The sequence below is a fragment of the Mastomys coucha genome, unplaced genomic scaffold (assembly GCF_008632895.1).
Source record: "Mastomys coucha isolate ucsf_1 unplaced genomic scaffold, UCSF_Mcou_1 pScaffold6, whole genome shotgun sequence".
Taxonomy (NCBI): Eukaryota; Metazoa; Chordata; class Mammalia; order Rodentia; family Muridae; genus Mastomys; species Mastomys coucha.
The window spans coordinates 126,971,980-126,986,626 of NW_022196912.1; the positions used below are offsets into that span (position 1 = coordinate 126,971,980).

General features: G+C 52.5%; 1 protein-coding gene across 10 annotated transcripts in view; it reads left to right on the forward strand.

The window, feature by feature from the left end:
- Nucleotides 1-6,857: 6,857 nt before the first annotated feature.
- Mta1 (metastasis associated 1) overlaps nt 6,858-14,647 on the forward strand; it is a 40,178-nt gene continuing 32,388 nt past the window's right edge. For 6 of the 10 annotated variants that reach the window (XR_004114727.1, XM_031357788.1, XM_031357793.1 and 3 more), the window contains exon 1: nt 6,928-7,090. Coding sequence is in view for 9 of the 10 variants with exons in the window: in XM_031357788.1 (XP_031213648.1) it covers nt 7,063-7,090 (28 nt within the window). In the remaining variant the exon portion in view is untranslated. Of the gene's footprint in view, nt 7,091-14,647 lie in introns of all 10 variants that reach the window. The other 4 variants (XM_031357787.1, XM_031357789.1, XM_031357790.1 and 1 more) reach the window with 2 other exon arrangements.

Consider the following 14,647-nt stretch of genomic DNA (forward strand, 5'->3'; position numbering starts at 1 on the left):
TTTGAGTTTTCTTGAGCAAGCCACAGCCATGGGGTCTCACAGGTCACTTGACTTTCTAATCCTGATACTCCAGCTCAGAAGGTGTTGCAGAGGAGACTCTGGACACCTGAAGCAGAAAAAGGCCTTTCCAGCAGCTGACCTTCACAGTGCAGGGCTGCTGGGGTACCTGGGAAATGTAGTTCACAGCTGTCTGTGCATGCCACCACATAAGAAATGAATTCATTGGCTTGCAAAAACTTTTTTTTGTTTTGTTTTATTTTTCAAGACAGGGTTTCTCTGTGTAGCCCTGGCTGTCCTGGAACTCACTCTGCAGACCAGGCTGGCCTCGAACTCAGAAATCCGCTTGCCTCTGCCTCCCAAGGGCTGGGATTAAAGGCGTGTGCCACCACTGCCCAGCTTGCAAAAACTCTTGCTAAAAATTAATAAAGAATTTTTTTGCCAGGCAGTGGTGGTGGCACATGCCTTTAATCCCAGCACTTTGGAGGCAGAGGCAGGCAGATTTTTCTGAGTTTGAGGCCAGCCTGGTCTACTGAGTCAGTTCCAGGACAGCCAGGGCTACACAGAGAAACCCTGTCTCGAAAATCCAAAATAATAATAATAATAAAATAATTTTAAAAACACATGGTTGATTGCTCTTAACATCAGGCAGAGGCCACTCCAGCCATTTCTGGGACAAGTGAGGTGATGCAGCAATGAGAAGTCTGAAGTACAGAGTTTCTGCTTACACATTTAAATATATCTAAAGAGAAAAAAAGTAAAACTATTTAAGCTGGAAAAAGCAATGAAAAGATGCTAGAGTCAGAGGTGTAGTGGGGCACGCCTACAAGGCTAGCCTAGGCTACACAGTGACACCATGTCCCAAACAGATGGTAAGATAACTTTTAGAAACTGTAAGCACATCAAGGGATACATTTGTTTTCCAGAGTAGATGGCACTGGTGTGTGGTTTGGTATTGAGTGCCTCAGGCCTTCCCTGTCTACACTGCCCTGGTCTTTCCTCAGCCAGTTCACGGAAGCAAGACCCGTTAAATTTCCATTCCATTCTCTCTCCCCAGCTCTTGTTCTGACCTCCTCTAGTCAGCTTACCTCTAGAATGTGGGTCATTTGCATGATTTGCTTTATATTTACTAGCTGAAATTAAGCTAGTTTTGATTCTTTTATATTGTGTGTACAAGTGTTTTGCCTGTATGAATGTGCACCATGAACTGAAGTGCCCAAGGGGCCCGGAAGGGAACATCAGGTTCCTGGAGACTGGAGTTACAGATGTAGACAGCCACGTGGGTGCTGGGAACTGAGCCACAGTCTCCTACAAGGGCAGCAAGTGCCGAGCCATCTCTCCAGGCCCCTGAAGTTTTATTTTTGTTTGATTTACACGGGGTTTCATGTAACCCAGGCTGGCCTTAAGTGCTAAGATTACAGCTGTGTGTCACCACACCTCGCCAGTTAAGGTTTTTTCTTCTTTGATATAATTGCATGATTTCCTCCTGCCCCGCTCTTCCTCTGACCCTCCCATACGTCCCACCTTGCTTTCTTCCAGATTCATGGCCTCTTTTTGCACTGATTGTTACGTGCATACATATGTATGTATATGCACATGTACATTTCTAAATATAAGCTATTTGTATTCTGTTTTCAGGGCTAACCATTTGGTATTGGATACCCAGTTGTGTGCTCTTCTGTGGGGAGGACTATTTCTCTGGCTCTCAGGTCTCCTTTGATTCTTTGTGTCAGGTTAAAGCCTCTTGGTCATTCCTCTATTGACTTTCAGCCACTTGAGGTTTTTTTTTTTTTAAGATTTATTTTTATTATGTGTATGGGTATTTTGCCTGCATGCACAAGTATATGCACCACATTCGTGCCTGGTGCCATGATTCAGCTAGAACTGAGTTACAGGCAGTTGCAAGCTGCCATGTGGTGCTGGGAACTAAACCTGGGTCCTCTGCAGAAACAGCCAGTGCTCTTAACCGCTGATCCATCTCTCCAACCCCTGGCCACTAGAGTTTTTTTTTAAAGAACTTTCCTCTGTTCTTGTAACTGAAAATGTTTTCTTTTCTTTTCTTTTTTCTTTTTTGGTGTTTTCGAGTCAAGGTTTCTCTGTGTAGTCCTGGCTGTCCTGGAACTCACTCTGTAGACCAGGCTGGCCTCGAACTCAGAAATCCGCCTGCCTCTGCCTCCCAAATGCTGGGATTAAAGGCGTATGCCACCACCACCCGGCAGAAAATGTTTTCTTAAGGGCTTTATGTATAGGAAAATCTGTCTGGGTTAAAAAGTGTGGGGGAGGAAAGAAAGGGTTTATTTTAGTTTACAATCTATCATCAAGAAAAAGCCAGTGTAGGAGCTCAAAGTTGGAACCTGGAGGCAGGAGCCAAGGTGGGTGCTGTTGACCAGCTTGTGTTCCATGGTTTGCTCCATCTGCTTCTTATACAAGCCAAGTATCACCCGCCCAAGGGTAGCCCCGCCCACAGTGGGCTGGCCCCTCCTATCACCCCCCCAAGGGTAGCCCCGCCCACAGTGGGCTGGCCCCTCCTATCACCTCCCACCCACGGTGGGCTGGCCCCTCCTATCACCCCCCCAAGGATAGCCCCGCCCATGGTGGGCTGGCCCCTCCTATCACCTCCCAAGGGTAGCCTGCCCACGGTGGGCTGGCCCCTCCTACAGCAGTCATTAATGACATGCCCACTGTCCAATCTAATGGAGCAATTCCTCAGTGAAGGTTGTCTCCAGATGACTCTAGTTTAAGTTGAAAATCAAAAACCCAGAAAACCGCATAATCAACCCACTGTCAAGTTGACACACAAACACAACACAAAACATAACCTTCCTTGTTTGTCCTCAAATTTATTTGATACACCATATATCTTTAAAAGTCCTGTGATGGTTTACATATGGTCAGCACAGGGAGTGGCACTATTAGAAGGTGTGGCCCTGTTGGAGTAGGTGTGTCACTGTGGGTGTGGGCTTTAAGACCCTCATCCTAATTGCCCAGAAGTCAGTCTTCTCCTAGCAGCCTTCAGATGAAGATGTCTCTCAGCTCCTCCTGCACCATGCCGCCCTGGATGCTGCCATGTTCCCGCCTTGATGATACTGGACTGAATCTCTGAACCTGTAAGCCAGCTCCAATTAAATGTTCTTTTTAAGAGTTGCTTTTGGTCATGGTGTCTGTTCACAGCAGTGAAACCCTAAGGCAAGTCACACAATCTTTTAAAATTTCAACTCTTTAAAGTCAAAGTTCTCTTTAAAAATCCAACACTTCTTTGTTGAGGGCTGCTATAATAAATACTTTCTTATTCCAGGGAAGAACCAGGACACAGGTATAGTCGGATCAAAGCAAAACCAAAATCAAACTGTAAAATTCTGACATCTGGGACTCAGTCATGGTCTCTGGGTCCCAAAGACTTGGATGATTCCACTACTCCAGTTCTCTGTCCCCAGAAAACACAGCTCATCAGGTAGGCTCAGGCCAGTTCCACTCCACAGCCCATCTGAGACCATGGAGGGAGGGAGGAATGTTCCTTTTTAGGGGAGGATGGGATTAAGAGACAGCCTCTAGCTAGGTAGTGGTGGTGCACGCCTTAAATCCCAGCACATGGGAGGCAGAGGCAGGCAGATTTCTGAGTTTGAGGCCAGCCTGGTCTACAGAGTGAGTTCCAGGACAGCTAGGGCTACACAGAGAAATCCTGTCTCTGAGAAACAAACAAAGACAGCCTCAGTGTCTGTATCTCTTGCTGGCTGTCCCAGAATTCACTAAGTCAACCAGCCTGACTCTCAGACCCCTGCCTACCTCTGCTTTCCAGTGCTGAGATTTAAAGGAAGCTGCCACCACAGCCTGTGCTCCTTTTCTTTTTTTATCCTTGTCTGAAAAGTGGACTCAATAATCCTTAAAGTCAACTGCACGTAAGACAGCCCTCGGGTGACTTATGTTACTTACATTGATGCGCTGGAGCGTGCGTGGCACTGACCTCTCTCATACAGGCTCCAGGAAGATTTTCCTGTGGCTTACCTCTGAATACTTTTGATTTCCTGCCCCTAGGACCAGCTGCCGTAGGTTGGCAGCCGTAGGCACCATCCTCAGTACATTACCCAGAGGCAAAACCCAAATCTCACACACCAGAGAAACCTGAGACAAGATACAGCCCAGGGTGCCCATCTCCGGACCTCTGCCCACCTGCAGGGACCCTCCTATACTGCTTTCCCTGACCTCCCTTGAGACAGCAGTGCTTTCTCATTATTGACTGTTCTTTATCATCACATTGCCTTGAGAAAGAGGTACTCAGAAATTAACTTGAATGGGTTCCATTGACAGTTTTGTCTCCCTGAAATGACCCAAAGCCTTTCTCCCCTTCCTAGTTCAACAATTTGCCTCTGAGGTGTGCTGTGACCCATAAGGTGTCCCCTGGGGCCAAGTCTTCCTCTTGTTTTGCTTTGTCACTGAGCATCTGATCTCTCCTTGTCCCCACACTGCTAGAATCCCGGAAGGCAGAGCAGTCCTGTGATGGAGTCTTCAATCCTATTGTTTTCTTCTCTGCTGGACTTTACCTGTCCTGTGCCTCCCTTGTGAAAGGTATTCCTATCGAGTTACTCCTGTGGTTACCATGCCACTTCCTAAGCCAGCATTCTTTACTGCACAGGCAGCTCTCCTGTCTGGCAGCTCTGCCACCGAGCGCATTCATTCATTCTTTGTCCCTTTGGCTCTGAGATCTTGAACGTGCCTTGCCTAAGCTGGCCAGTCTACCTTCTCTAGCCTGTTCAGGGGAAGGCAGTGAGTTGAGCCGCCTTCTGAGGTACACAGCACTCTTTCAGTTGGCTTGCCTGGAACTCAGAAACCTCCTTTACAAGTTGGCCGTGACCACCTGTGCTTTGACTGCCATCTCTCCCCAAGGAAAGGGAGGACTGAGACCTGCCACCAGGGCTGGAGGTCACCTCTGGAGGGAAGCAAACTGAGATGCCACAGAGTATGCCAAGTCTGTGCCCTCTGTCCTGGCCACTGCCTACATGTTATTTGGTAGTTTTTTTGTTTTGTTTTGAGACTCGATCTATGTAGCTCTGGCTGTCCTGGAATTCACTGTGTAGACCAGAGTGACGTTTCTTCTCGTTGCTCAGGGAGGTGGCCTAGGCCTTGAGATTCTTCCTAGCTTGGGTCCAAGCATCAAGCAGCTTTCTTGCCTAGTTATGTACAGTGCATCAGCCCTGAACACTCCCCACCACCACCACTACTACATGCCTAAATTTCACAGTGGCCCACAGTGCTTTCCTGAGCTCCATTTACTCCACTCCACTTCGTGTTCCATGGAACGCGCCTCAAATGAGACACCGACTTTTGGCAGCCATAGACTTCCACTGTCAAAGTAACCCACAGTGCTCACACTTAACCAGAACCCCCAATCAGCTCCTCCTCACTTCCCCAAGTGCGGTAGGGACAGGATTCCCATCAGGAACACTGCCTTTTGTACTCTGGCCTTGGGGTAATGTCTAAGCACTCCACGCTCTACAGATAAGTATAGAGGCAAGCCCATAGTCACAAATGCTTCTCAATGCTACAAAGAAGCACCTTCCTCAAGAGGCCTCAACTCAACACTGCAGCCATGAAGGCCTGTGTGATCTCAGCTTCAGCTAGGGCTTGTGTGTGTGTGTGTGGGAAATCCAATGGAGCAGGGAGGTACACTGAGGCCTAGCAGTTCCGGAACATGCCCGCCTCATTCAAGGATAGTTATGTTCAGCCAGGCAGTGGTGGCACACACAGCACTTGGGAGGCAGAGGCAGGTGGATTTCTGAGTTCAAGGCCAGTCTGTGAGTTCCAGGACAGCCAGGGCTACACAGAGAAACCCTGTCTCAAAAAACCAAAAAAAAAAAAAAAAGTTATGTTCATGGATGACTGTGAAGGCTGGAAGATGAGGGACACACTGAGGACCCCTACAAGATTTGGAAAGAGTCCCTATGAGGGGTACAGGGAAGGGCTCACAGAAGAAGGACCCAAGTGGACTTTGTGAGAAACTCCCAAGGAGCCCTAGGAGGCCCCACCTCAACAGGTATGTGAGGTCAACCAGGTATGCTCAGGGTCACTCAGGGAGGTGTTCTCTGAAGGTCACATGGGGTTACTGAACTAGGTGGGCATGGGGCTCGGGAGGGTCACTCATGGGTGCTGAGGGCCAGGACAGAATGGGCCTAGTGAGGCGGCCTGGAGGATGCCAAGAGTCATTTGAGAGGGGTTGTGGAGAGCCTCTCAGGTATGCTGAAAGACTATGTAAGAGGATGCTCTTACAAGAGGGATGGCTCCAGGGATGCTGAGGAATACTGAGGGTTAAAGGGCCACCCAACGGGTGCTGAGGTCCAGGCAGGCGTGGGCCTGGAGAGTGCCACTGGAGGATGCCAAGTATCATTCCGGAGGGGTCGCAGGAGGGCCATCAGTGATGTCGAGGGCCATTCTGGACGGGTTGCAGAAGTGCTTCCCAGGGACGCAGGGTGTGGGCCTCCCGAGGACCACCTGGGGATGTCAAGGGCCACTCCAGCGGAGGCTTCTTAGGACCTCCAGGGATGAGTAGCTGAATGCTGAGGGCCAGGTGGAGGGGCCACCCGGGAATGCTGAGGACCACTTTGGAGAGGATGCAGGAGGGAGGGCCACCCGGGATGCCAGGGCCACGAAAGCGTGGGACTCCGGATGGCCACCCCGGCATGCTGAGAGCCAGGCGGGAGGGGTCGTGGGAGGGCGATCCGGGGGATGCCGAGGACCAGGCGAGAGAAAGGCTCAGAAGGGCCACTCTGCCAGGGGCACGCGGGCCGGCGCGGCGCGGGGTCGGGTAACGGCCCGCGCGGTGGGCGGCGGCGCCCGAGGCCCCTCCCCGCCGCCCGCGGCCGCTCCTCCTCTTCCTCTCCCGCCCGCGCCGCGGCCCTCCCGTCCCTGCGCGGCCTCGGCGGCCTCGGAGGCGGCGGCGGCGGCGGCGGCGGAGCAGCGCGGTCCCTTTAAACCGCCCGCCGGCGCCCCCGCGCCCGCCCCCGCCCCGGCCCGCGCCCGGCCGGCCGCCCGCGCCCGCGCCCCGCGCCCCGCGGCCCCGCCGCCGGCCCGGACATGGCCGCCAACATGTACAGGGTCGGAGGTAAGGCCCCGCCACGGCCTTTATGCGCCGCGGGCCCGCCGCCCGCGCCTCCCGGCCCCGCCGCGGCCTCCGCGCCTCCCCCACGCCGCCCTCGCGCGCGGCCCGCGCCCCTCCCCCCCGTCCCGCCCCCGTTGCGCTCGCGCCCCGCCCGCGAGGCTCGGTTCTGGTCTCCGGTGCTCGTCCCGGCCCAAAATGGCCCCTGGGCCGCCGGTGCCGGGGCGCGCGCGCGCGGGGCGACGAGCGGCGCTGGGAGGGGGCTGTGCCCACCTGTTGGGGGCCGGGGGTGGCCCGCGGGACGCAAGCGGAGTAGCGGCGAGCGGCCAGGGCATCCCGGTGGCCGGCGGGCTCGGCGGCGCGAGGCCTGGGCCTGGGTCCGGGCCGGAGCCCCTGAGCAGGAGCACGTGCCTCTGGAGCTCTGGCTGCCGTCCCGCGAGCAGGAGTTTGGGGGTCTAGGGGGCGAGCGGTCTCCTCGGGGGCCGTACAGGGCCCGCTAGGTGTGCGGGTACCGGGAGTCCTGTTGCAGGGGCCACAAGCCCGTCCCGGCCGAGGGCTTTCCTTAGCCTTTTCTGGGGCTGGGGTGGGGGGAGGGTTGGCTACAGCAGGGGGCCTACATCCCAAGTGCAGGTCTGAGTCACCCCAAACTTTTCTCTGCCTTACTGCTCACCCTTGCGTAGCAAGGATGCACTTTACTAGCCTTTGGAAGGCCAGAGGTCCCTACTGACCTGGGGCCATGAGGGCCTGTCTGCACGGGGTTGGCCCCCCTGTTGTTGGGCCCTAGGAAGAAGCCCTTTCCCCAGTTCGTGTGTGTGTGTGTGTGTGTGTGTGTGTGTGTGTGTGTGTGTGTGTGTGTGTGTTTGAGAGAGACAGACAGAGACAGAGAGAGAGAGACCGACCGACCGACTCAGACAGACAGATACCAGGATACTCTGGAATGGCCTTGCACACATCCAGTCCATGCTAACCCTTCTAGTCACCTCATCCCATAGCCTTCTGCTCTCTCTCTGGACTTGGAGACCCTCCTGGTTACAGCGTAAATGTAGATGAGTCTCTGCTGCTGTCTTCCCCACTAGCAAACTTGGGCTCTGCTGTGAGAGTGTGCTGGAGTGGAAGGCCACCCAGAAACACCCATGACCACTCCTGTGCATGACCCCGACCCCTGAGTGCCTAGGTCATTGCCTTCCATCTCACACCAGTGGGACCCAGCCAGCTCAGTTCTGTGGCTTTGGGCACAGTGGTGCAGCCGTCACCACGCGGATGGATAATCCACCCACAGCAGGCCCTGTCAGGGAATCCCTGATTGCACACCTTTGCTTTCTGCCGGGTCCTACCACCAGGCACAGCCTCAGGTGTTGAGGCCATGTGAGGAGGGGCTGGTCCTTGATATTCCAGCCTTACCAGTCCCAGAGGGAGTGGGCCAGGGCACTGGATCCTATTGGCTTACTGGCCTGCCTTGGGGGGGGGGGCAGAGGCTAGCTCTGCTTTGTTCCTGGCCAACCCCCCCTCCCCATGGTCCCCTTCTAGGTGCTGCCCCTTACTATGCCCAAAGAACCATTTTTGCATGGAAAAACCTGTTCACTATGGTTCCTGTTGATGTGGCTGCTGCTTCTTGGGGCTCTACCTCTAGTTCCCTCCTTTCAGAGGTTCTCCTTTGCCTGTGAAAGGCTCCCATTATCCTGGTCCCTCACCCTGTCCTCTCTCTGGACTTGGAGACCCTCCTTCTGGTCACGAACTAAATGTGGATGAGTCTCTGTTGCTGTCTCCCCAACTAGAAAAACTGGGCTCTGCTGTGAGTGTGCTGCAGTGGGAGACCACCCAGAAACACCTATGACCACTCCTGCGCATGACCCCAACCCCTGAGCCACCTCCTCCATCCCCAGTTCACATGGTTTCTGGCCCATGATGGCATCTCATATGCTGAAGAAATGAATGAATAGCAGAAGAGTGGAGGTCTGGTCTCCTGCATCTGACTCAGGCAGTGGGAGCTGGTGAGAGTGAGGAAGGTGGTCTGCAGGGCACTGGGGCCTCAGCTGCCTGCCTGGCAGAAGGCTATAGCCAGGGCCCTAGCAGGCTGGTGAGGAGGTCCTAGGCTGGCTCACTTGTACCTGTTTCCCCACGGTTTGGCTAGAGATCCATCCCTGTTTTCATCCTGTGTCCTGTGGCTGCTCCTCCAGGGCATAGCTGGTGTCCTGGCCCGTCTGAGGTCCTGTGAGGGTAGGTGGCTGGACCCTGAGCCTGTGTGTCAAGCAAGTATATATGGCTAATGATCAAGGATAGGTCTGTATTCCTATGTGTATGTTGGCTGACAAGTGTGGTCTGGGGTGCCACCTGTGTTGTGTTGCCTAGAGTGCATTGCAGTGTAGTAGTCCCCAGAGGGTATCCATGGCAGGTGAAGGGCCAACCCTTTTTTTGTTTTGTTTTGTTTTTTGAAACAGGGTTTTTTTGGATCGCCCTGGCTGTCCTGGAACTTACTCTGTAGCCCAGGCTGGCCTCGAACTCAGAAATCCGCCTGCCTCTGCCTCCCAAGTGCTGAGATTAAAGGTGTGTGCCACCACTGCCCAGCTGGGCCAACCCTTATAGGACTTTTTGGATAGGGAACTGTAGTGCCATCTTGGTAGTTCCCAGCAGGGCCTTGCAATGGTGCTCTGGGTGTTGACTGTTGGCTTCCTGCCCCAGTCACTGCTTGCCAGATTCTCAGGCCCCCAGATGAGAGAGGACAAACTGGCTTTCTGAGCAGGCCTTGGTTCAATCTGTTGTCTGGGCTTTGGCCCCCTGGGAAATCTGTTCTGAGTAGTGGCTGGTAACCTAGGTTGGGATATCTCTACCCCCGCCTCACCCACTTCTTGGCACATGTAGCAGAGAAAAGTACAGGATGCCCAGTCAGGTTTAAATTTCAGAGAAACTGCCATGCCCTAGTGTAAGTGTGTCCCAACTATGAAGGCATGTGGACATGCAAGATTGTGATTGGCAACACAATGTTTGGGTGTCCTGTATTCTCTGGAAGATTAGTCAGGGTGGGCTGGGTGAAAGTATGGGAGAGGGAGTTGCAGGAGCCAGCAGAACACTTGGGCCAAGAGGTCAGCTAGGGAGGAAATATGGACTGGTTTTAAGACGTGGGCTTGCTGAATATTCAGGGTTTCTGCCAGCCCCCGAGAGTGGGGGCAGGTGGTTAGGTGAGGGTTTGAGAGTGGGATGAAGGCTGAGGACATCCTAGGACACCTGTGTCTCTTACCTGTGTATCTGTTATAAAATTAGGTGGCATTTTGAACAGAGGAGCAGAAGTGGCTCTGAGTCTCCCCTCCTTACAGCTGCTTCTACGTGGGAGCTTTATGTCTTTAATTGAAGGGCTGTGGCCATTCCCTGTGCAGTAGTTTTTTTCTTCTCATTGCAAGAAGTTAACCTCTTTTGAGTGGCTTTGTGTTTGTGGAACATTCTAGGAAGCAACAGCCTGCATGCTGCAGCCACATCACAGCTGCCCCTGCCCTGACTCGTGTGGTGTTTCCTATGCCCACCTCTTGGTATCCTACCTTGGGTTTTCATTTACATCATCATTTGTATTTAATCCTGGTATTAGACACTTTTGTTTTCTGCTTCAGTAGGTTTTTTTTCTTTTTAGAATTATTTATTTAATGTATATAAGTACACCTGTAGCTGTCTTCAGACACACTAGAAGAGGGCATCAGATCCTATTACAGATGGTTGTGAGCCACCATGTGGTTGCTAGGAATTGAACTCAGGACATCTGGAAGGGCAGTCAATGCTCTTAACCACTGAGCTATCTCTCCAGTCTTTATTTTGGTGTTTTGAGACAGGATTTCTCTGTAGCTGACTGTCCTGGAGCTCACTCTGTAGACCAGGATGGCCCAGAACTCATAGATCTATTTGCCTAGAGTCAGGAAGCAGGGGTCAAATCAGCAGGAAGCAGGTTGGAGTGCTGGTATTAAAGGCATGCACTATCACAGCCTAGCCACTTGAAACTTTTTGGCTAAGTATTTCCATGGTTGAAAATTCCAGGGTTGAGAGGGAATACCTATATTGTGAGCCTATACCGTGTGCAGTGTGCTAGTGTCTGTGCTGATTTGAGGAGCCCTGTGGAGGCTTCTGGGTTCTGCCCAGCCCTTTGCCACAGCACTTGTAAGGAAAACCCCACAGGTTTTGACTTTGTTCCCTTAAGCCTGCATCTGTAGCAGTTGTAGAAGCAGGCCAGGCCCAAGGCTGTAGCCTGTCTGTGGAGTAGCATGGGACCTTCAGCCTCTCAGGCCACTGAGCTAGCGTTTGTGCTGGAGGGGTGCAGGGCAGAGGCCTCCCCAACCTGTTTAGCCTACTGAGCATGGCTAGCCTGCCCCCTTGTGGGGCCAGAGGTGGGCTGTGTGCCTGCTGTTGGCTTTCTGAATTATTTTGAGAAGGAACATTTTAGCATTAAACTCCCGTATTAGCAACAACTAAAACAGAAGTAAATGCTCCAGAGAAGCAGCTCTCATGGCTAAATCCCAGAACACAATGCTTCTCTCTATACAGGGACCCCCACAATTGTCCCACTGAGCAGGGTGCTGGTGACTTGTGAAGCAGAATTCACTTGAACATGGCATAAGGGATATTAGGGTGCGTTTTGTCTCAGGCATAGCCCCTCTGTCCCAGGTTGGCATTGTTGAACAGTTGGGTGGTCCTGGCCAAACACCAAACTTGGTCCTGCTTGGGCCAGTTGCTCCTAATCCCTGTTCTGTCCCAGCATGCACTCTGCTTCATACCTGTGTTCTCAGGAAATTTAAGATTACAGAGAGCATCTTTCCTTGCTTCCTGGCCTAAAGTTGTCTCTGGTCCCTGGGCCCTTACATGACACAGTTCCCCAGGATGCCCACAGTAAGTGGCGCAGTGCAGCTTCCTTAATGGTAGTGGGCAAAGTCTTTGTGGACCCCATATCAGCTGATGTGTGGAGGAGGGCTACTGGGATGGCTTTATGGGAGGGAACCTGGGAAAACTCTGGCGCTGGACATTAGCATATAAGATAATGCCAGATGTGGTCCTGAGCAGATCTGATCTACTTACAGCCGCCTAGAGAGCCTGTTAGCCAGTGTCCTGTTCTCAGCCCCTGCTGTGCCCACAGGGCCCTGGTGGCCTAAAGTCTGTGTGTGTGCGCGCGTGCACGCATGTGCACACATGCACCTGTGCTCCACCCCATGCAGTGCCACTTCACACACACCCCCCCAAGGGGCTGTCAGGCCTTGGGAGTCAGGGTGTGTTCCTAAAACCTAGGGGACTTTAAGGTTCTTATTTAGGGTCCACAACTGGTTGCTGCTGCAGTTTGAGGGTTCACAGGTAAGTCTTCTGTGTGCAGGAGTAGCGTGTGGTACCCCGAAGAACCAGGATCAGAGGCAAGGTGTGGGTTCCAGCTGTAGTAGGCATGTTCTCAGTGCACCTCACACCCACTTGGAAAATGAACCACAAGGCCATTGGTAGGTCAGTAGAATCCAAGACGATCTGCTGGCTCATCTCCTGAAGCTGTCAGAGTATGGTAATGGGGTTGCATGTGGCCTTCCTGAGCTATTTTGGCTTCTTGTGCATACTGGGTGCCACTGCTGGCGATTATTGGTCATTTGCTCTTGCAGGTAGGGTCTTGGCCTCTTCCCCATCTTAGATTTTGTGAGACTAGTAAGATGGTCCTTCCCTATGCTGGCTGTCCCCCAAGATCATTACTACATTACCAAAGGCCTTCTGAAGTAGAGTGGAGGCCAAGCTGAGCTAGGAGACTCAGGATTAGTAGGGTGCTGGCTGGGTGACAGGACGATGGCCAGGATGAAGTCTAGTGCCCCTAGGGGTGGAAGCTTCAGCTTACAGGGATGCCTAGGTCGTTGGGCAAGAGGAGTCCATGGGAAACCTGAGGCCCTAGCATGCATGTGGCTCTCGAAGGATCCATCTCTGGGCAGTCTGACCATAAACTGGAAATGGAAACCAACCCAGCCACAAGCTGTGCTGGGCCTAGCTAAGAACAAGACAGACACGGCTCTGGGAATGTATCCTGCAGGGTTGATACTGCTGCAGATGTTGCCCCCTTCTGTGTTGGTAGGGAGGGGGAAGGGTCGAAGGACTCACAGGGACCTTGGCTTTTGACTGGGAGTACAGAGTCAATGTTTGATCAGTATCTGGTGACAGTAGCGGGTGTGGGTTCTGGTGTCCACCCACCAGCCAGACCACCTGCCCTTGAACTCCTGAGCTTATATGATGATCCTCTTGCCTCCTAAGTGCTGGGACTAAAGGCGTGCACCACCACCGCCCGGCAGATCTGTGCTTCTTGACAGGTGTGACTACAGGTATTTAGAACATTCCCATAATCCTATACATTGCCGAGTCTTCGGACTGGGAAGTCTCTCCTCTTAACTACTCCTGTACTCTGCACCCCAGAGTGTCTGTCACATAGGTGGAACCATCCTTTAAGATGGCTGCTTTACCACACACTCTGGATTGGCTTTCTCTTGCTGAGTAGTGCTCCTCTCCAGGTGTGTCACTGGGAATCCCCCAATCCATGAACTTTTTGTGGACTTCCAGGTTTTTCAAGGCGAAAAACAACAGACATGGCTTCTCATTTCTACGGAATAAAAATGTATGATTGTACAGTGAGCTCAGGAGTTCAAGGGCAGCTGGTCTGGCTAACAGAGCCGTTGCTCTGCACCGCGCCGCCCCCCCCACCCCCACCCCCCGCCCGGGGTGGGGGCCGAACCCACACTTGAGTGTCAGTGCTGCCTTGTAATGGCTTGGCGGGTGTACAGGGTGCCTTCACTGTTTTAGTTTGAGCTCCCTAGTGAGTGGTGAGTTCTGCCTTCTCTGTGCTCTCCCGTCCCCAGCTGTGGCATTGTATTTGTTTGGTTCTTTGAGACTGGGTCTTGCTATTTAGCTCAGGTTGCCCATGTACTGGTGATCTTCATGCCTGTGCTGTGCAGGATTAAAGGTGTGGCTGCCATCTTCTGCTGTTTGAGTTTTTCCTTTTTTCTTTTCTTTTTTTTTTTTTAAGACAGAGACTATCCCTGATTGTCCTGGAACTCTCTGTGTTAGACCAGGCTGGCCTTGGATTCAGAGAATTGACTCACCTGCCTCTGCCTCCTCAGTACTCAGGTTAAAGGCATGAACATCCATTGCCTGGCCTTTCCCTGGTTTTTAAACTGGATTGTGTTCTTACTGTCATAAACTATGAGGGGATTATTTACATGTTTTATTATTTTGTGATGTGGAAGTCTAACCAAGGACCTGCTTACACTGGACAAGTGCTGGTCTGTTGTATCCCAGCCCCAAGAGTTGGTTTATAGTCTGCATTTCAGATCCTTCTCAGAGGACTGGGGTTGTGTGTTTTGTGTGTCTCTTAGAACACATGATCACAAAGTCCTTATCCTTTTTTATTACATAATCCTTAAAAGTTTGAGTTGACTTTGATGTCCATCTTGTTAGTTTCTTTGTGAGGGTTAAGGGTCTGTGTGCTTTCTGCATGTGTCTGGTTCTCCCCACTAGGTCACGCGTGGTACCGTGAAGGGCCAGAGTCAGAGGCAGCACTGTTGGCGAGAATGAGGGATG